Source organism: Bos grunniens, chromosome 6 (assembly GCF_055505025.1).
Source record: "Bos grunniens cultivar Pamir isolate PY7600 chromosome 6, Bosgru_T2T1.0, whole genome shotgun sequence".
NCBI classification, from domain to species: domain Eukaryota; kingdom Metazoa; phylum Chordata; class Mammalia; order Artiodactyla; family Bovidae; genus Bos; species Bos grunniens.
Window position 1 is genome coordinate 99018135 of NC_141170.1, and position 23030 is coordinate 99041164.

Genomic DNA, 23030 nt, shown 5'->3' on the forward strand with positions numbered 1-23030 from the left:
TTTCCGGTCCGCCGGATTATGAATGACGGTCGCCGCCGCCGCTTCCTTGAAGCGCTCTGCGTTCTTTCTCTCGTGGCCTCGTTGGCAGCGAGTGGTCAGCAGACGAAGACTCCCTGAAGTGGCCTCGGGAAACTCGGCTCGGGCGGGGCTGGAATGCGCTGGCGGCCCCTGTCGCCTACCCACTCACGCACCCTCCCTGCCTGGCCGCGCCTCTGCGACCAGGTAAGGAGGGCGCAGTCCCCGTGACCCCGAAAAACCGCCTCTTAGCATAGGGGGAAACAGGATGCACCATGCGGGCAAGGGTGGGAAGGCTCCCGTCCCCTTCCCAGTTTTTCCAAGATCAGTGGCCGTGGCTTTCTCTGACAGTGGAATGGAGCAGCTTCCAGCTGCAGCAATCTAAGGGGTCGTTTGCCACGTGCTGCTAGGTTTGTGTGTGGACTTCGCTGATGGCTCAGACGGTAAAGCGTCTGCCTACAATGCGGGAGACCTGGGTTCAACTCCTGGGTCGGGAAGATCTCCTAGAGAAGGAAATGGCAACCCACTCCATTATTCTTGCCTGGAAAATCCCATGGATGGAGCCTGGTGGGCTACAGTGCATGGGGTCACAAAGAGTCGGACACGATTGAGTGACTTAACGTACTCAATCAAGTTTGTGTAGATTTCTTGGATCGTCTTGAACTTTTTTTTTTTTTGAAACTTAGTTTTCTCTCCCAGCCCTACCTCGTTGGAGAAAGCAGTTGTCTGTGAATATTAGCAAACTGTTGTTCCAATGAACTTGCTTCATTTGGGGCCATTTGCTTCTATTGCATCATCAAAGCTGTGTTTCACTTTGGTTTAGGATTAGGTGACTTGGTTTTTTTTCTTCATTCTTAATGTCATGATCCTATCTTGGATATCAAGAAAATGCCAACACTTAATAATACATCTTGGCAAAAGTATTGCTAGAGGAGATCGAGTACTTTTTTCCTAAGCTTATCTAGAAACAGTGTTTAAAAGGGAACATGCAAAAGCAGGCAACAACTAGTAGTATGACAATTTAAACTTTAACCATGGTCATTTAAATAATGTGGAATAAAATCTTTGTTATAAATACCACCGAGTAATTTGCTGTCATATTGAGTAAATCAAACATCAAGCTATGTGACTTTTTTTTAACTCCCTGGTGAGTAGTATTTGTAGTTGTTCAGTTTCTAAGTCGTGTTACACTCTTTGCAACTCCCACGGACTGCAGCACACCAGGCTTCCCTGTCCTTCACTATCTCCTGGAGTTTGCTCAGATTTACGTCCTTTGAGACAGTGATGCTATCTAACCATATGCTCTGCCACCCCCTTCTCCGTTGCCTTCAGTGTTTCCCAGCATCAGGGTCTTTTCCAGTGAGTCAGCTCTTCACATCAGGTGGCCTAAGTATTGGAGTTTCAACTTTAGCCTCAGTCCTTTCAATGAATATTCAGGGTTGATTTTCCTTAGGATTGACTGGTTTGATCTTGCAGTCCAAGCGACTCTCAAGAGTCTTTTCAAGCACCACAGTTCAAAAGTATCAATTCTTCAGCTCTCAGTCTTTGTTATGGGTCCAACTCTCAAATTCATACATGACAACTGGAAAAAATGCTAGCTTTGACTATATGGACCTTTGTCAGCCAAGTTATGTCTCTGCTTTTTAATATGCTGTTTAGGTTTGTCACAGCTTTCTGTCCAAGTGTCTTTTAATTTCATGGCCGCAGTCACCATCTGCAGTGACTTTGGAACCCACAAAAATAAAATCTGTCATTGCTTTCTCTTTTTCCCCTTCTATTTACTATGAAGGGATGGGACCCAATGCCACGATCTTTTTTTTTGAATGTTGAGCTTTAAGCCAGCTTTGTCACTGTCCTCTTTCACCCTCGTCAAGAGGCTCTTTAGTTCCTCTTTGCTTTCTGCCATTAGAGCGATATCATCTGCATATCTGAGGTTGTTGATATTTCTCTTGGCAATCTTGATTCCAGCTTGTGAGTCATCCAGCCTGGCACTATATGCAGAGTACTCTGCATATAAGTTAAATAAGCAGGGTGACAATATACAGCCTTGATATACTTCTTTCCCAATTTTGAATCAGTCTGTTGTTTCCATGTCTGGTTCTAACTGTTGCTTCTTGACCTGCATAGAGGTTCCTCAGGAGGCAGATAAGGTGATTTGGTATTCCCATCTCTTTAAGAATTTTCCAGTTTATTGTGGTTCACACAGTCAAAGGCTTTAACATAGTCAGTGAAGCTGAAGTAGGTATTTTTCTGGAATTCCCTTTCTTTCTCTATGATCCAGTGAATGTTGGCAATTTGATCTCTGGTTCTTCTGCCTTTTTAAAATCCAGCTTGAATATCTGTAAGTTCTCAGATCACATACTGCTAAAGCTTAACTTGAAGGATTTTAGGCATAACTTACTAGCATGTGAAATGAGCACAATTGTATGGCAGTGTGAACATTCTTTGTCATTGCCCTTCTTGGGGATTGGAATGAAAATGGACCTTTTCCAGTCCTATGACCACTTCTGAGTTTTCCAAATTTGCTAACATGTTGAGTGCAGCAGTTTAACAGCATCATCTTTTAGGATTTGAAATAGCTCACCTATTCCATGACCTCCACTAGCTTTGTTGGTAGTATTGCATCCTAAGGTCCACTTGACTTCATATTCCAGGATGTCTGGTTCTAGATGAGTGACCACACCATTGTGGTTATCTGGGTCATTAAAACCTCTTTTTGTATAGTTCTGTGTATTCTTGCCACCTCTTCTTAATCTCTTCTGCTTTTGTTAGGTCCTTACTGCTGAAAGGATTGCCTTAAGCATATCTCATTATTCCACATTGTGTTTTCTTTAAGATTTTTTTAATGTGGACCAATTTCATAGTGTTTATTGAATTTGTTATAATATTACTTCTGCTTTATGTTTTGGTTTTTTGGCCATGAGGCATGTGAGCTCTTTGCTCCCTGATCAGGGATAGAACCTGTACCCTCTGCATTGGAAGGTGAAGTTTTAACTGCTGGACTGCCAGAGAAGTCCTGGAAACTATGTTTGAGTTATACCTGAAGGCAATATTTTAAGAGGTCTAACTTCAGAAATAAATCTGGAAAAATCAATGAGATTTGAAAATTATTTTATCAATTCCTTTATTGTTTTACACTTCTGTTATATGTTTGTCTGCTTTAAACAAAGCTCAAACTTGAACTTTTGTAGTAGAGGCTCCATCAGGGGTTTTGGAGGGGTTGTTTTTGTTTGTTTGTTTATCTGAACATGTGTTTGTAACTTTTCTATCACCTGTGATTTGAAATAAGAATAAATGCTGACTATCCAATTGATCTTTCTAACCAACAATTTAGCAGACTTTGAAACTGAACAAATTCTGAAGCTAGTCAACTAAAACATCTCTAGTATACACAATTCCTTAGCACATGTTGTTTTTATCTTCAAGTTTTTTAGCTAGCCTACTGAATTCTGTTATGACTAGTGCTTGCAAAGCAAGGATTTATACCATTCAGTTCATGATGAGCACAGATATTAGTTACTGTGGGGATTCAGTAATTTTATTTCAGGTTTGCTGATGTTTCTAACAGGTTAGCATTTCATGCTGTGGCTCCTTGTTAATTGTGAGGTCAAGCTTATCTGCAAGCATTATGATTCTATGGCAACAGATGATTCCCTGATTCTATGGAGAGAAGATGCCACAGTTCCCTTATGGCTAAGGTTGTAGTAGGCTTTCTTATTTTTAAATAGTTTTTCCCCACTTCTTGCCTGGATAAGAAAACAGCTAATTTTAATCATAGGATTTTGTCCTCTAGGACTTAGTGATATGTGTCTCGATGTTTCACAACGTAGTGAGCACTGAATAGCTCGGTTTTTTCTTTCTTTTTTGACCTTTAATATCTAAGGTAATAAGCTGCTATTTAACTCTGTAGAGGCAGGCTTTTCTTTCCTTTTTTTTTTTTTAAATCTATATTATTGAAAGAAAACAATGAGCTATTTGCAACCAAATACTGTTATTTTGGGGATTTCCCTGGTTGTCCAGTAGTAAAGACTCCCTGCTTCCAGTGCAGGGGGTGTGGGTTCAGTGCCTGGTTGGGGAACAAAGATCACACCTGCCACATGGCATGAAAAAAAAAAAAAAAAACCCACCTTGTTATTTTTATGTATAAAATACAAGCTAGGTTCTAATACTCATAATGTTGAACGTTTTGATGTAGTGGGGAATTCAAATGAGCTTAAATTTAAACTTGAATCTTTAAGAAGAGTAAGTTTGTCATTTTTTTATGCTTATAAATTGCTTTAAACTATTCGATATAAGCAGTTAATATTCTAGTGAACTTAAGATATCCCATTTATACTCTGGAATTTTGTGACTCCCTGGTTTTCAGCCTTAAATAACAGATTTTTTTTTTTCAATGTTTGGTTTCAATCTTTTCTGTTTTTAAAAAATCTTTTTATTTTATATTGGAGTATAGTTGGTTAATAGAGAAAATCTTTTCAACTCAACACAAAATCTCTTATTTTTATTGAGAAGTTTGGAAATATAAAGCATACTTGAAGACTTGCCCATCAAACTTGGTGTTTTTTGACAGTATCAATGCATAAGGAATTTGGGGATAAATTACAAGTAGATAACAATAGTATTTATTTAGAGGATTACTAATGTGATAGATGATGTTAGTTCTCACAACATCCTATATGGTAAATATTGTCATTATTATTATCTCTTTTTATGAATGAGAAAACTAAGGCACAGAAAAAATTTATATTACTAGATACTAAGTATCAGAACCAAGATTTAAACCCAATCAGTCTGTACCAGAGTCTAGACTCTTATTCATTACTCAGTGTATGAATATTCTACTTGTTAAGTAAATATATAGAATCTCATTAGGTTCCTAATTCTCTTGCCTAAATATCAGTAGACATAAAAATGTTTATGCTATATTTACAAGTTTGAGTGGATTCTAGTTATACTTTTTCCGACTCAGCTCATGGTGGTGTGTTTCTTCATTTTAATTTATACCTGCTGCTGCTACTGCTAAGTCGCTTCAGTCGTGTCCGACTCTGTGCGACCCCATAGACAGCAGCCTACCAGGCTTCCCGTCCCTGGGATTCTCCAGGCAAGAACACTGGAGTGGGTTGCCATTGCCTTCTCCAATGCATGAAAGTGAAAAGTGAAAGTGAAGTCGCTCAGTCGTGTCCGACTTTTAGCGACCCCATGGACTGCAGCCTACCAGGCTCCTCCATCCACGGGATTTTCCAGGCAAGAGTACTGGAGTGGGGTGCCATTGCCATCTCCAAATTTATACCTAGTTTGCTCTTAAAATAGATTTATTTGGAAGAGAAAGAATGGTGTCAAGAAGAATGAAGCTTATGTGTACCAAGACTAATGTTCTCAAAAATACTGTCTTTACAGGGATTAGTGACAATCATTTATGTACATTTATTCATTTATTCATTTGAACTAAAATTTGAGTACTGTTTACCATTGGAGACGTGCAGTAATAAGTGCTGTAAAGAAAAAGAAAGCAGGATAAGGGGCTAAGAAGTGTTAGGAGTGCTTTTTCAATTCAGGTAGTCAGGAGAGACTGCTCTGAGTTAATATTCAGAGACCACAGTGAAATAAAGGAGCAAGCCATGTGAATATCTTGAAGAAGAATATTCTAGGCAGAAGGAATCGCAAGCACCCAAATTCTCAAGTGTGGGAGCACTGCTGGCATTGCACCAGAACAGCAAGGAGAATTGGCTTGAGGGAAGTGAACAAGAGGGAGATCAGGTCAGAAAAGAAGGACAGCCAGGGTCACATCAGACCCAGAGACCATGATAGGAAATTTGAATTTTATCAAGTGTGCTGGGGAGCCATTGAATGGTTGTGAGCAGAGACATGGTCTGATTTATGTTTTTAAAGGATCACCTTGACTCGAGTTGGACAATTGACTGTTGTGTAGGAAACAGTTAATGGGCTTTTGCAATAGTCCTTGTAAAAGCTAGTGATGACTTAGATTAAGGTGATATAACCTACCCTACCAATATCACCTTAATCTAAGTCATCACTAGCTCTTTCAAGGACTACTGCAAAAGTCCATTAACTGTTTCCTACACAACAGCCAATTCTCCAGCTCGAGTCAAGGTGATCTATTCGGAGAAGGCCCATAATTAATGCACCTCTAGACTTTATTTGAAGAAGGCAATGGCACCCTACTCCAGTACTCTTGCCTGGAAAATCCCATGGACAGAGGAGCCTGGTGGGCTGCAGTCCATGGGTTGCTGAGGGTCGGACACGACTGAGCGACTTCACTTTCACTTTTCACTTTCATGCATTGGAGAAGGCAATGGCAACCCACTCCAGTGTTCTTGCCTGGAGAATCCCAGGGATGGTGGAGCCTGGTGGGCTGCTGTCTATGGGGTCACACAGAGTCGGACACGACTGAAGCGACTTAGCAGCAACAGCAAAAAGTTAGTATTACCATGTATTTCAAAGGCATAAATAGTAAAGTAAGAGAAAAAAAGGAATTGAGTGACACTTCAGAATTATGGGCCCAAGTATCTGGGTAAATGGTGTTGCTATTTTATCAAGAAGGAGATTACTTGAGGAAAGAGGAACAGGTTTGGAAAAGTGTCCTAGTGAAGATATCAAGTAGGCTACAGGAGTCTAAAGTTCAGGGGAAAGGTTGCGGCAGAGATAAATATCAGAGTCATCAGTACTATTTAAACCTGTAGCACTGTGAATCACCTTGGACAGTGTTGTCATAGTATAAGTTGTAGCTCATGGATCTTGGAATCAATTTAGTGAGCACTAACCAACATTAAAAACAAACAAACAAAAAACAACCCTGGAAAAAAAAGAAGAAAAGATAAACTGTTTGTTATATCTCCTATGGTAGAGTAGTTTTTTGTGAGTCTTTTGTTTCAGTTTTATTCTGTGTATAATGACCTTCATTATAACGTTTATTTCTTATTGTATGGCATGATCAAAAGTGTGAAAGCCGGTAATCAAAGGTGTGAGTTTAAGTTGAGAATAGGGCAAGGTGCTAAGCTACAGGTCACTAAGAGGTCTGAGGAGGATCCAATAAAACTTAAGAAGGAATGATCAAAAAACTTAATCCAGTGCTGAGAATTGTCAGATACTCTGTCTTTAGCATGGAGGTTTTTATCAAGAGTGTACATGCTCAGTCACTCAGTGTCTCTGACTCTTTGCGACCCCATGGACCGTAGCCCGCCAGGCTCCACTGTCCATGACTCGTCCCAGGCAAGAATACTGAAGTAGCTTACCATTTCCTTCTCTAGGGGTTCTTCCAGACCCAGAGATGGAACCCGCATTTCCTGCGGCACCTGGACGGGCAGGTGGATTCTTTACTTCTGAGCCACCTGAGAAATTTGCTAAGAATAACATAGTTTCTGATGATTTTCACTGTGGTGAAATCGTGGCTGTGATGAAATTGCAATATGGTTCTACTTATGAAGTTTATAAAGTAGTGCTATTTATGTTAGAAAAATACCCATTCCTTAATGTTTTCCCATAAGATCCCTTTATAGATTCAAATAATGCTTTTGGATTGAAGTACAGTTCTTATTCATGTAGTGGAAGTAAAATGTACTTTAAGGATTATGAGGGCTGAAGTAATGCATAAAATTCCAGGTGCTTATTAAGCACATATTTGGTAGGCAATAAAATGTACATAATATTATTTAGAATTGCATTCTTTGTTCCTTTAACATTTATTAAGCTCTTATCAAAAACCAGCCACAGTAATAATTTCTTACTTAAAAAATACAGTCAATTGGTTAATATTTTTGTTGCAGTTATGTACTTTTGGACTTTATTATGTAATAAATAGGGCTTTCCAGGACATTAGTGGTAAAGAACCACCTGCCAATGCAAGAGACATAAGAGAGGCAGGTTCGATCCCTAGGTTGGGAAGATCCCCAGAGGAGGGTATGGCAGCCCACTCTAATATCCTTGCCTGGAGAATCCCATGAACAAGGGAACCTGGTGGGCTATAATCCATAGGGTGGCAAAGAGTTGGACATGACTGAAGCAACTTAGCATGCGCACACACATGGAATATGTAACTTATCTATTTATCTGTTATGTGTAGTTGCCATAGATCCAGACTTGAATTTCGAGCACAGAAATTTTAAACTTTTTTTCTAGCTTCCAGAGAAGTATGCTTATGTTCAATATTTACAGTGTTTTTTTCTTTCTTTATATACATATGCACCGAGTAAACTATTGATAATAAAATGGCTTCAAATAAGAAAATCACTATAAAACGCATTTCCCCTTTCATGTATGAAATGTTTCACTTTATCAGCACCATGATACATTGATTATGATAAATGAATAAAAATGTTAAATTCCTGAAATATTAAACCTATGACTACATTTGTTTAAAAATATCTTTGAAAATTGCCAATTAATGAAACCAAGGCTTAAATATTTACTTTTTACCTGTTTTTGTGCTTCCCAGGTGACTCAGTGGTAAAGATTGCTCCTGTCAATGCAGGAGGCCTGGGTTCAGTCCCTGGGTTGGGACGATCCCCTGGAGAAGGGAATGGCAACCCACTCCAGTATTCTTGCCTGGGAAATTTTGTGGACAGAGGAGCCCAACGGGCTACTGTCCATGCGTTCGCAAAAGAGTTGGACATGACTTAGTGACTAAACCACAACCTGTTTTTATTCCCTCTGCAACATTCCCAAGCAAGGGAGGAGATGCACACTCCCTCAGCTCTGTTCAGGCATCTCAAGCCTGTGGTTTTATCTTCCGCTTTCTCGCTCCCTCTAAGTGCAGTGTGGCACCTGTCAAAGCTGAGAAAGAGCAGATGACAGCACTTCCGTGCTAGGCAGAAATGTAATCTGGAGTAACAAGATCTGTACCCCAGCTCCATGCCTTGGAGACCCCAAGGATGATTCTACAGTACCTACCTTTTAAAAGCTCATGACATAAAACTGATAAGATGAGGAATTCTCTAAGTAGAAATGAAGAAGAAAATAGGTTTATTTTACTGTATTGCAAACTTTAAACAAAAAATGTGTTCTACTTTCTTGAAAAATTAGACATGGTACATGCCAAAAACAGATATCAAAATTTTACAGGTTTGCTAATACTTATTTTAGAAATTATAGTAAAATTTAATGTGGAGAAATTGCCCAGGGAGAGTGATTGGTTTTTTAAACCCCAAGATCATTAAGTAATATTTTTAGTCATCAAGGGGGGGGAAATACCAATATTTATATTTTAAAAAGTTAATTATGTTGAGTCAACAGTACTTTGCATTTTCTCTTAGGCATCTCATTAATTATTAGTTATCTCCAGGGACAGATTATTGCTATTCTCTTTTGTTGACATTTAGCATTTATTAAGTGCTCACAGCAAAAAAAAAAGTTTATGAAATGTGTAAAAGTTAATTCTGGGACTTACGTGCCTCAGTTCAGTTCAGTTGCTCAGTCATGTGCGACTCTTTGCAACCCCATGGACTGCAACACACTAGGCCTCCCTGTCCATCACCAACTCCCGGAGTTTACCCAAACTCATGTCCATTGAGTCAATGATGCCATCCAACCATCTCATCCTCTGTTGTCCACTTCTCCTCCCGTCTTCACTCTTTCCCAGCATCAGGGTCTTTTCAAATGACTCAGCTCTTCCAATCAGCTGGCCAAAGTATTGGAGTTTGAGCTTCAATAGTCCTTCCAATGAACACCCAGGACTGATCTCCTTTAGGATGGACTAGTTGGATCCCCTAGCAGCCCAAAGGACTCTCAAGAGTCTTCTCCAAGCTCACAGTTCAAAAGCACCAATCCTTCGGTGCTCAACTTTCTTTATAATCCAACTCTCACATCCGTACATGACTACTGGAAAAACCATATCCTTGACTAGACGGACCTTTGTTGACAAACTAATGTCTCTGCTTTTTAATATGCTGTCTAGGTTGGTCATCCCACTCCAGTACTCAACCCACTCCAGTGTTCTTGCCTGGAGAATCCCAGGGACAGGGGAGCCTTGTGGGCTTCCATCTGTGGGGTTGCACAGAGTCGGGCATGACTGAAGCGACTTAGCAGCAGCAGCAGCAGGTTGGCCATAACTTTCCTTCCAAGGAGTAAGCGTCTTTTAATTTCATGGCTGCAGTCACCATCTGCAGTGATTTTGGAGCCCAAAAAAATAAAGTCTGTCACTGTTTCCATTGTTTCCCCATCTACTTGCCATGAAGTGATGGAACCGGATACCATGATCTTAGTTTTCTGAATGTTGAGCTTTAAGCCAACTTTTTCACTCTCCTCTTTCACTTTCATCAAGAGGCTCTTTAGTTCTTCTTCACTTTCTGCCATAAGGGTGGTGTCATCTGCATATCTGAGGTTATTGATATTTCTCCCAGTAATCTTGATTCCAGCTTATGCTTCCTCCAGCCCAGCGTTTCTGATGATGTATTCTGTATATAAGTTAAATAAGCAGGGTGAAAATATACAGCCTTGATGTACTCCTTTTCCTATTTGGAACCAGTCTGTTGTTCCATGTCCAGTTCTAACTGTTGCTTCCTGACCTGCATATAGGTTTCTCAAGAGGCAGGTCAGGTGGTCTGGTATTCCCATCTCTTTCAGAATTTTCCACAGTTCATTGTGAGCCATACAGTCAGAGGCTTTGGCATAGTCAGTAAAGCAGAAATAGACGTTTTTCTGGAACTCTGTTGCTTTTTCAATGATCCAACGAATGTTGGCAATTTGATCTGTGGTTCCTCTGCCTTTTCTAAAATCAGGTTGAACATCTGGAAGTTCACAGCCTCAGGAAGTGGTGATATATATGTACTCTAATTTTTTAATATTAACATTTCAGCATATCCTGAATCAAAAGCTGTAAAATAGCATGATGTTGTTTTTAGTCTTCTGTTTTGTGTGTCTTTTTTAAGTGTTGACAGGACTGGTTTCTGCTAATTCCATGAGGAAATTGATTATGTTTTCTTTCCAATCTGCTCCTTAGGAAGGCACTTAGGGACCTTCTTTATAGTATGGCTGAGTCCCTTCACTGTTCCCCTGAAACTCTTTGTCACAATTTTGTTGATCAGCTATACCTCAAAACAAAATAAAAAGTTTAAAAAAAATTTTAAAAAGGAAGGTAGGATATGACAAATGTGACATATATGCACAATAAAACTGTTATTTGCTATTTAAAAAAGTAATCTTCTTTATAGTGTCAACAAAAGGAGTTAAGAAGATTGGTAAATTAATCAGCAAAATATATAGAGGGGCAAACTATATCTATGTAGTTTAGGTATAGAAATAGCAACCCACTATCTCCAAAGAGACTATCAATTTTCTACAAAAGGTTGGTTTCTTTTGCCTGTGAGCTTTAACAAATGCCCTTTAATGCTTTCTTTTAAAATCAGCTCTAGATGAAGAGAAAAGAAAAAAATCCAAAAGGTAATTAAGTTAGCTCAGGAAGAAAATAGTTTCCTTCGGCTAAAAAGTTGTTGCTTTTAAATTGCATGAAATAATTTTCTCCTAGATAATCTTAAGTAACAAGCCATGGTGCAGGTCTGTTACGTTTTAATAAAAGAAATATAAACACTAGTGATTGTTTGCATTACCAAGAAGTTTTCCAAGACAGTAATGTTACTGTGTATATCTTTACTAACTATATCTTTGTTATAATGAATTATTAGCTCTTTAATAAAGTTGAGGACCAAGATTAATGAGTACTTGATTGTTTTGCTTTTAATTACAAAAAAAAAAACTAAGGAACTTACAATGTAAAGAAAATTTAGTTGATTTTAATACCCTAAATTTTGGGGTACACTAATATTTCAAATATACTTAAAGAGTTGCATGTGTACTTTTTAAAGGCTTTTAAAATATTTTTTTTTAATTTAAAATATTTTTTCTTTAATATACCAGTTAGTATGTGGCTAATGCTTTTAAAGGGTGCCATCTAGTGTCAGTTTGGGAATTTTGATTTATGGATTTGAACATGGGGAATTTTAGACCCAGAAATTGTAGAATTCAAGCAAAAAGTCATAACTGACCAAAGTCTTAAGGATTATGACTTGAAAACACCCGTCAATAATTTGACCACAAGATTGTGTATGTTTTCATCTTTAAAATAATGAACATGTCTATTCATCTATGCATTCACTCAGTGCTTTTTGATTATACATACATACATATATATATATATATAATGTCAGACCTTGTTTTAGATATTACAGTGAATACAATGAAATTTATAATCTCGTGGAACATGCTATTGGAGGAAGACAAGAATAGATATATAATATGTTGCAATAGTGATAAATGCTAGGTATTCTTGATTATTTCTTGTGTCCTATTCTGTTCATCTTTTATTCTCACCTGTAGTGAGACCGACAAGTACTTGACTGGGAGGGCTATATTGCAAAGCACCTGAGGTATGCTCATTTTAAAGGAGCTGTGTATAAAATCCCCTTGCGTGCATGCGTGCTAGGTCACTTCAGTCATGTTCAACTCTGTGCAACCCCAAGGACTCTGGCCCACCAGGCTCCTCTGTCCATGGGATTTCCCAGACAAGAATATTGGATCGGGTAGCCATTTCCTCCTCCAGGGCATCTTCCCAACCCAGGGAGCGAACACGCAACTTTTACGTCTCCTGCATTGTCAGGTGGGTTCTTTACCACTAGCAGCACTTGGGAAGTCCTAAAATCCTCTTAAGACTAGTTAATGCACAATGTGGGCCTCATTCTTTTGGAAGCCATTTATTCATGCCAAGAACAAATTTTTGTAGAATCATATTGATCTCAAATCCTTGCTGATTTCTAGAAAAAGTTTTAAAGTGTTCATCTTTTATGTTAGCTTTGCAACGACTATATCCTAAGACCTAAAACCACTTCAATTTATGCTTCAGGTAACCCAATGAAAGAAGAAAATGAAAGGCATTAAGAAAAGCCTTACAGAAGAATATCTGTACTTGGACTTTTCTCACCAAAAAGAAGGGTGCATCTTTCCTCTTCATACATCTGTAACTTTATTTTTGTTATCATACTGTGACTGCACAGTCTTTAAAGTTTTCTTAGTCCTCCCTGGAGAAAGCACAGGTATTTCACTACTTAAAAATGTACCATCTGAGGGTGTTGAAATACAGATTATTTCAAGGCAAGAGCTTCCACCAATAGTCCAGAGTTGCTGTTTACCTGCAGTAGTAGAAAGACCAGACAATTTCTGTAGAGCAGGACTTGCTGTTGTTCTGAGACACATAATCCAGAAGTCATATGAAACAGACCCCTCAAAGAAGGAAATTTTGGAACTTCTGGGTTTTAAGAAGACTTGCTTGAAAGCTTGTGCTGAAGTAAGTAGAATGCCTCTTTTCTGTTATTTAAAGCCATAAGTAATCATTGCAGGCAGACTCTTTGTCTTCTGAACCACAGGGGAAGGCCATAAGTGATAACACATTCACTTGAATATTCATTTAACTCTCTGTTGGAAAATAAAGTTTAATTTACTGAAAAAAAAAAAAAACAACAGTAACCAATAAAAGAGTTACAGTAGCCTTTCATGTGTACCAGTATTTCAGTGCAGTATTAGAAAATAAGAAGTAAAGCTTTAATTTATGAGATTTAGAGACATTATTTTTAGGAAAAGATTTTTTTTAACCTTTTATTTTAATTATGTTGAGGATTAAAGGAGCTCAAGTAGCAATGTTTCAGAAACCCAGCTTTTTTAGGGAGAGTATACTTTAGAGGCTTTGGGACGTGAGGATTTACTCAGTAAGAGGATATAAGAGAATAGCATATATTTCCAGATACAGGAGTGCTAAACCTACATTGTTTAATGTTATCACTTCTGAAGTGCTGTGATAATGTCTCTTGGTAGAGCATAAAGTCTAGCCTAGGAATGGTTTAGCTCAAGACTTTAATTCTCTAAACCAGTCTTGTTTTCCAATATGAAGTTATTTTTCTTCAAGTTCGGTTGAAAGTAAAGAATCGTTTCATTCTTGTTTTGTTTTGTAGGTTAGTCAATGGACCAGGCTATGTGAACTTACTGTCCCTTTAGCTGTTGAGAATTTTCTCAAAGAATCTTTTGATCAACCTCCGACCATTCCTGCTGCAATACTAGAGCTTGAGAAAAAGCTTAGTGAACCCGTTAGAGTGCATAATGATGACAAACTCCGGCGGCAGAAGCTAAAGCAACAGAAGGCTGCTGGGGTTGGACCTTCCCTTGCTAAGGAAAAAACGAAGAGCAAGGGTCATAGGCAGGAAACATCTGAAGAGGGGGACTCTTCATCTGCAAGCCTGGAACTGAAAGTGGCATTCTCAAAGCTCACAATACACAAGGAACCTGCTTCTGCCAACAGAGAGCCTTCTTACGTCAGAAAAGCAAAAGCCTCTGACCTGCCACCTCTGGATCACGTGTTTGCAGAAGGCCTATACTTCACTTTGGCAGATATTGTGCTCTTGCCCTGTATCCATCATTTTTTGGTAAGGTTTATCAGGAGTCGATACACTGTTGTAGGTTTCAGTCTATAAAGCTTCCCAGGTTTGAATTCCTATTCCATTTCTTATTATGCTTCTGGGTGAGTTATTAATATCTGTCTGCATTTCCTTATCTGTAAAACAGCGATGATAGTAGCGCCCATCTATTTGGATCAGTGTGAGGAACAAATGACAATTTGTGCAAAGTAGGAACAACGCTTAGACATAGTTGCTATCAATAAATGTTAGTAATTAGTATGACTTTTAGCTTTGAGTTGCTAAAATATTAGCATTTGTTATGATTATTAGGGACTTCCCTGGTGGCTCAGCTGGTCAAGAATCTGCCTGAAGTGCAGGAGACCCCAGTTCCATTCCTGCTCGGAGAAGATCCCCTGGCGAAGGATAGGCTACCCATTCCAGTGTTCTTGGGCTTCCTTGGTGGCTCAGATGGTAGAGAATCCACCTGCAATGCAGGAGACTTGGGTTGGATCCCTGGGTCGGGAAGATCTCCTGGAGAAGGGAATGGCAACCCACTCCAGTATTCCTGCCTGGAGAATCCCATGGACAGAGGAGCCTGGCGGGCTACAGTGCACAGGGTCGAAAAGAGTCGGATACAACTGAACAACTAAGCACAGCACACAGTACATGGTTATTAAGCTTAAATTCTCTTGTGATTACCTTCTAATACTAGAGGTTCCACTATTAAAATACTGAAGTCTCTGGTCAACTATATTTTATAATTGAGTAGTCACTTCAAATGGCTTGCTTCCCAGGTGGCTCAGTGATAAAGAATTCCTTGCAATGCCAGAGATGTGGGTTTGATTCCTGGGTCAGGAAGATGCCCTGGAGAAGGAAATGGCAACCCACTCCAGTATTCTTACCTGGGAGATCTCATGGACTGAAGAGCCTGGCAGGCTACAGTTCATGGGGTCGCAGAGTTGGACGTGACTTACAACTAAACAGGTCACTTCAAATTCCTTACCACTAGCGCCACCTGGGAAACCACTGATTTCATTATGGTAGACATTGTTAAATCAGAAATGTTGTGCCCACATCTCTCTGTTATGGAACAGAACAGTCAGTCCTATTCAGTACTGTGGAAGATTATAAATGGAAAGTTTCCATGTTTAGTTCAGGTGTGTATATATATATATATATATATATATGCATGCATGCTAAGTCTCCTCAGTTGTGTCTAACTGTTTGCAACCCCATGGATTGTAGCCCTCCTGGTTCCTCTGTCCTTGGGATTCTCCAGGCAAGAACACTGCAGTGGGTTGCCATGCCCTCCTCCAGGGAATCTCCCAAACCGGGGATTGAACGTATGTCTCTTAAGTCTTCTGCATAGGCAGGCAGGTTCTTTACCACTAACTCGGATATTTTTTTTTTTTTTCCTCCCCTGTCTGTGGGAGGCACAAAGAACAAGGTATAAACAGTATCAAGTGAACCTGAAAAGCTAGAGCTCTTTGTAGCTTTCTTATTGGTTTTCCAGAACTGCATTTTTCCCACTTTGAAGCATTTCACCCTTTCCTTTACTAAGGAATCAGATAATCAGATTTTATTTATTATATATCACCAATACTTCAGGTACATTTACTGACAATGGAGAAAATATTTCTAATGAACAGCTATGTATTTGAACATCTATGTATTTGGAGACCAGTGCTTCACTAATAAGTTAGGTGGCATCAATCAGTTGGTGTTTTATTAAAGAACATTTCTCTCTTCTTTAAAATGGGAGCAAAACAAGATTAGAAACCAAAATAACTTCAGAATTAAAGGATGTAAAAACAAGAGATTTAGGAATTGTTTGGATGTTGATTAGTATTGTAAATGTCACGTGTATTCCTACTGTCCTTGGAGCTGGAGCTGGATGGGGAGACAAACATAGATTTTTTTTTTTTTTCCTAGTCAAATCATTTCTAAATTCTCTTGTCACCATTATTACCAACTTTAGTCATTAAAGCAGTCATTTGGTACATATTATAAAATACTGTTGATATTCATGGCTTCTTGGTCTTCTTGGATAACTCTTTGTTTCTAATTTCTTAAAAATTGATTCTTAAGTGGTACAACCATTAATTCATTCACTTGAGAAATTTACTTGAAAGCCTACTGTGTATGTCATGCTCTGTTGTACATGCTAGGAATACAGTGATGAACAAGACAGAAAGAGTCCCAGCCCTTATGGAGTTAATATTCTAGTAGAAATAGCAGAATAGGAAAGATAGAAACGAACACATAGACAAACAAATAATATACATTTAAATAATGGTGAGTACTACAAAGGAAATAAAACAGGTTGATAGAGAAGACTTGAGTATTTGCTTTCAAATGTAACAAGACATAAAAAATTGGATTCACCTGCATAAAGATGATTTTTAGATCATTATCCAGACATCCATCTTTTACATTTCAGTTCAGTCAGTTCAGTCGCTGAGTAGTGTCCGACTCTTTGCGACCCCATGAATCGCAGCACGCCAGGCCTCCCTGTCCATCACCAACTCCTGGAGTTCACTCAGACTCACGTCCATCGAGTCAGTGATGCCATCCAGCCATTTGATTTTAGCTTAATTTAATACTGTTTACCTGATTAGGATCAACTGAGGTGAAGGTGTTCATAATTGAGAGGATTTTTTTCCCCCTTCAATCAGGTTGGACATCAGCCTGACCACTGCTATGTAAATCTACCTAATACAACTAAGGAACTCTGTCTCAGTTTAAAATAGTGGAAAACTTGTACACTCAGCCTTTTCTATTACATGTATTCTGTGATTAAATTCTTCTCTTTTGACATTTATATGTAAACTAATTCTCTAAATATTTTCCTTTGTTTGTTTGTATTTTTCCTGGATCATCACATTTTCTTTCAGGAATTAATCTTTCTTTGCCAAAGCTTTGATGTTGTTTTTGTTATATTTATTTTCCTCTTATAAGTCATCTTGGGTTATGAAGCAGCCGTTTTAGTTCAGATGGCGGCGATGATGCCAAGCCTTTATACTTGTAGTAACTCACATCGAGGTGATGAAGTAGCAGTCCAAACGATCAGAATCAGGATCAAGATCATGATCAGGAATGAAGGTCAAGTTACTAGGTTTGGATCAGAATCAGAGAACTGCATCTAGGGCCAAAATATTTAGCCATAGAAATGAGATCAAGAATACAAAAGAGCAGTCAATTTTGCTGATTCAAGGTTTGGTATACCAGAGGTCAAAATTAGAAGAGTTAGGGAAAATACCCAGTTTTGCTAAACAAAATGATGGCTTCCTGGTAGCTCAGACAGTAAGGAATCTGCCTGCAATGCAGGAGACCGGGATTTGATCCCTGGGTTGAGAAGATTCCCTGGAGAAGAGAATGGCAACCCACTCCAGTATTCTTGCCTGGAAAATTCCATGGACAGAGGAATCTGGTGGGCTACAACCCATGGGACAGCAAAGAGTTGGACACAACTGAGCAAGCAAGCAAGGGAAAATACCCAATTTTGCTAAACAGAATAAAGCCAAATATGCAAAACAATAGCTAGGAGAGGCTGCAGTGTTACATCTAAACCTCAGCTCCAAGCTCCTTTTCCTCTTCATAGGATATTAGCTGGCAAAGGTAACCCCTGATAGCCCAACACTGCTTCCTGGAAGGTGCTTGATAAAATCCTCTCATCTGGAAAGTTTCAGGAATGGATTTAAAAAGAATAAATTAAAATGCATACTACTTATGATTTCCCCTTCCCTTTAATTGTTAGAATCTTCTGGTATACAGAAGAGCAAGCAGATGGGAAAATTGACAATGAATAGCCATACTTAAGGTAAAATCTTGCTGATACCAGATAATCTTCAGATACCAGAAAATTTTATAGTTATTTTTAAGTTACTGTTGCTAAACAGGGACACTTTGATCGAACTGTTTAAAAGATTGTTCTACTCCTGGAATATAAACAAATTGCCACTTTATGAAATATTTTTGTAACCTGCATATGTATGATTTAACATACTACATTTTAACTTCTAATGCTTTGAATTTAGCTTTTAGAAGTATGACATTTGTTACAAAAGTAAAAACATTGTATAAATTGATTTTTCAGCAAAAATGCCTATGTTAAATACCTCTTTCATTGTTCTCATTGGCATAAAATTGAGAATAAAATGGGAATCTGGCTATTGGTTGACATATTGCAAAAATCATGAATGCTCTAGTTAATTTATATTTTCTATATCCTATCCTATGTCTTAGGTCCTTAAGAATTTTCAGTTTTAACTCACCAGTTCTAGACTGTTAGAAAAGCACTAAACTGGGATTTTTATTTCCACTTAGTTTACTATTTTTTACACTGCTTACGCTGCTCACCTAAACATTTGTTAGTTATGACATGCTTTTGAAAGAGTAGACGTGACTAAGGAAATGACATGAAAGAATTACAACATACTCTAATAAGTTATGGAAAGTAATACAGAGATCTTTTGGATAGGTATAATATCTTCTCTTTTTATTCATGCAAGTTTTTTCTGCCCCTAATTGTAATTAACTGCAAAGCCACTCCTGGTGGCTTAGATGGTAAAGAGTCTGCCTGCAATATAGGAGACCCAGGTTCAATCCCTGGGTTGGGAAGATTCCCTGGAGAAGGGAATGGCTACCCATTCCAGTATTCTTGCCTGGAGAATTCTATGGACAGAGGAGCTTGGTGGGCTACAGTCCATGGATTGGCAGAGAGTTGGATACGACTGAGCAACTAACTCTTTCATAAAGCCACTAGGATTTGATTTTGTGCTCTTCGTAGCAGTGGTTGTGTTTTTTTTTTTACCATTATTTAAAAAATGAATTCTCTAGTTTTCTTGTCCTTAAGTAACTTGATTAAAATTTATAATGATTTTGATCTTATCAGCCAGGTAACATTTTTAAAAAATCATTTCTTGGGGACAAATTTAATTCTTGTTTCACACATTTTTCATTAGCTTCTTCCTTAAATACATTTTCTCAAGTGTAATTAACAAATGTGGTGCAGTACCTCCTGAGCTGTCTGGATAATAGCAGAGCAGCCTGGCATGTTGATTAACTGGAATGACCTGTCATGTAGAGTAAAAGTCCTCAGTTTTTTTAAACATAAATTATTGGTGCTTAATTACAATTTATTTCAAAAAGAGGGAAAGATGTCATATGCCTCTAACAAATAAGAATAAATCACTACCAAGGGAAGTAAAGAAAAGTGAGGAAATGAGAACATTTCTTATTTGATTAATTTATCATAGTTTAAAGCTCAATTCCCTTAGCTCATAATCTGTTTTCAGGCAACTAAGTATTTTGTTGAGAGTTAGAAAGTTTTTTACTCCCAGAGTACCATTTAGACAGTATTTTTCAAACTTTTTTAGTTTCCATAGTAAATGATGCATTTTACAAGATGATTGAGCATACAAGTATACATCTTTACATTATACATATAAATACAAAATAATCTGCCTTACTACTTGCTATTTACCCTGTTATTTTCTATTTTATTTCATTAAAAAAAAAAACAGCTATATTGATTTTATTTTTTAATATAAATTTATTTATTTTAATTGGAGGCTAGTTACTTTACAATATTGTATTGGTTTTGCCATACATCAACATGAATCCACCACAGATGTACATGTGTTCCCCATTCTGAACCCCCCTCCCACCTCCCTCCCTGTACCATCCCTCTGGGTCGTCCCAGTGCACCAGCCCCAAGCAACCTGTATCATGCATCGAACCTGGACTGGTGATCAGTTTCATATATGATATTATACATGTTTCAATGCCATTCTCCCAAATCATCCCACCCTCTCCCTCTCCCACAGAGTCCAAAAGACTGTTCTATACATCTGTGTCTCTTTTGCTGTCTCGCATACAGGGTTATCGTTACCATCTTTCTGAATTCCATATATATGTTAGTATACTGTATGGGTGTTTTTCTTTCTGGCTTACTTCACTCTGTATAATCGGCTCCAGTTTCATCCACCTCATTAGAACTGATTCAAATGAATTCTTTTTAATGGCTGAGTAATACTCCATTATGTATATGTACCACAGCTTTCTTATCCATTCGTCTGCTGATGGGCATCTAGGTTGCTTCCATGTCCTGGCTATTATAAACAGTGCTGTGATGAACATTGGGGTACACGTGTCTCTTTCAATTCTGGTTTCCTTGGTGTGTATGCCCAGCAGTGGGATTGCTGGATCATAAGGCAGTTCTAATTTCCAGTTTTTTAAGGAATCTCCACACTGTTCTCCATAGTGGCTACACTAGTTTGCATTCCCACCAACAGTGTAACACGGTTCCCTTTTCTCCACACCCTCTCTAGCATTTATTGCTTGTAGACTTTTGGATTGCAACCGTTCTGACTGGCATGAAATGGTACCTCATAGTGGTTTTGATTTGCATTTCTCTGATAATGAGTGATGTTGAGCATCTTTTCATGTGTTTGTTAGCCATCTGTATGTCTTCTTTGGAGAAATGTCTATTTAATTCTTTGGCCCATTTTTTGATTGGGGCATTTATTTTTCTGAAATTGAGCTGTAGGAGTTGCTTGTATATTTTTGAGATTAGTTGTTTGTCAGTTGCTGCATTTGCTATTATTTTCTCCCATTCTGAAGGCTGTCTTTTCACTTGCTTATAGTTTCCTTTGTTGTGCAAAAGCTTTTAAGTTTAATTAGGTCCCATTTGTTTATTTTTGCTTTTATTTCCAGTATTCTGGGAGGTGGGTCATAGAGGATCCTGCTGTGATTTATGTCAGAGAGTGTTTTGCCTGTGTTCTCCTCTAGGAGTTTTATAGTTTCTGGTCTTACATTTAGATCTTTAATCCATTCTGAGTTTATTTTTGTGCATGGTGTTAGAAAATGTTGTAGTTTCATTCTTTTACAAGTGGTTGACCAGTTTTCCCAACAAGCACCACTTGTTAAAAAGATTGTCTTTAATCCATTGTATATTCTTGCCTCCTTTGTCAAAGATAAGGTATCCATAGGTGCATGGATTTATCTCTGGGCTTTCTATTTTGTTCCATTGGTCTATAGTTCTGTCTTTGTGCCAGTACCATACTGTCTTGATGACTGTGGCTTTGTAGTAGAGCCTGAAGTCAGGTAGGTTGATTCCTCCAGTTCCATTCTTCTTTCTCAAGATTGCTTTGGCTATTTGAGGTTTTTTGTATTTCCATACAAATTGTGAAATTATTTGTTCTAGCTCTGTGAAAAATACTGTTGATAGCTTGATAGGGATTGCGTTGAATCCATAGATTGCTTTGGGTAGTATACTCATTTTCACTGTATTGATTCTTCCGATCCATGAACATGGTATATTTCTCCATCTGTTAGTGTCCTCTTTGATTTCTTTCACCAGTGTTTTATAGTTTTCTATATATAGGTCTTTAGTTTCTTTAGGTAGATATATTCCTAAGTATTTTATTCTTTCCTTTGCAATAGTGAATGGAATTGTTTCCTTAATTTCTCTTTCTATTTTCTCATTATTAGTGTATAGGAATGCAAGGATTTCTGTGTGTTGATTTTATGTCCTGCAACTTTACTATATTCTTTGATTAGCTCTAGTAATTTTCCGGTGGAGTCTTTAGGGTTTTCTATGTAGAGGATCATGTCATCTGCAAACAGGGAGAGTTTTACTTCTTCTTTTCCAATTTGGATTCCTTTTATTTCTTTTTCTGCTCTGATTGCTGTGGCCAAAACTTCCAAAACTATGTTGAATTGTAGCAATGAAAGTGGGCACCCTTGTCTTGTTCCTGACTTTAGGGGAAATGCTTTCAATTTTTCACCACTGAGGATAATGTTTGCTGTGGGCTTATCATATATAGCTTTTATTATGTTGAGGTGTGTTCCTTCTATTCCTGCTTTCTGGAGAGTTTTTATCATAAATGGATGTTGAGTTTTGTCAAAGGCTTTCTCTGCATCTATTGAGATAATCATATGGCTTTTATTTTTCAATTTGTTAATGTGGTGTATTACATTGATTGATTTGTGGATATTGAAGAATCCTTGCATCCCTGGGATAAAGCCCACTTGGTCATGGTGTATGATCTTTTTAATGTGTTGTTGGATTCTGATTGCTAGAATTGTGTTAAGGATTTTTGCATCTATGTTCATCAGTGATATTGGCCTGTAGTTGTTTTTTTTTTTTTTTTGTGGGATCTTTGTCAGGTTTTGGTATTAGGATGATGGTGGCCTCATAGAATGAGTTTGGAAGTTTCCCTTCCTCTGCAATTTTCTGGAAGAGTTTGAGTAGGATAGGTGTTAGCTCTTCTCTAAATTTTTGGTAGAATTCAGTTGTGAAGCCCTCTGGACCTGGGCTTTTGTTTGCTGGAAGATTTCTGATTACAGTTTCAATTTCCATGCTTGTGATGGGTCTGTTAAGATTTTCTATTTCTTCCTGGTTCTGGTTTGGAAAAGTTGTACTTTTCTAAGAATTTGTCCATTTCTTCCACGTTGTCCATTTTATTGGCATATAATTGCTGATAGTAGTCTCTTATGATCCTTTGTATTTGTGTGTTGTCTGTTGTGATCTCTCCATTTTCATTTCTAATTTTATTGATTTGATTTTTCTCCCTTTCTTTCTTGATGAGTCTGGATAATGTTTTGTCAATTTTATTT

The 23030-nt window shown here is 38.1% G+C and overlaps 1 protein-coding gene across 5 annotated transcripts in view; it reads left to right on the forward strand.

The window, feature by feature from the left end:
- Position 1: 1 nt before the first annotated feature.
- GSTCD (glutathione S-transferase C-terminal domain containing) overlaps positions 2–23030 on the forward strand; it is a 149973-nt gene continuing 126944 nt past the window's right edge. For 2 of the 5 annotated variants that reach the window (XR_015165787.1, XM_086406908.1), the window contains exons 1-3: positions 84–222; positions 12866–13306; positions 13968–14435. Coding sequence is in view for 4 of the 5 variants with exons in the window: in XM_086406908.1 (XP_086263034.1) it covers positions 12887–13306; positions 13968–14435 (888 nt within the window). In the remaining variant the exon portion in view is untranslated. Of the gene's footprint in view, positions 223–12865; positions 13307–13967; positions 14436–23030 lie in introns of all 5 variants that reach the window. The other 3 variants (XM_086406907.1, XM_086406910.1, XM_086406911.1) reach the window with 3 other exon arrangements.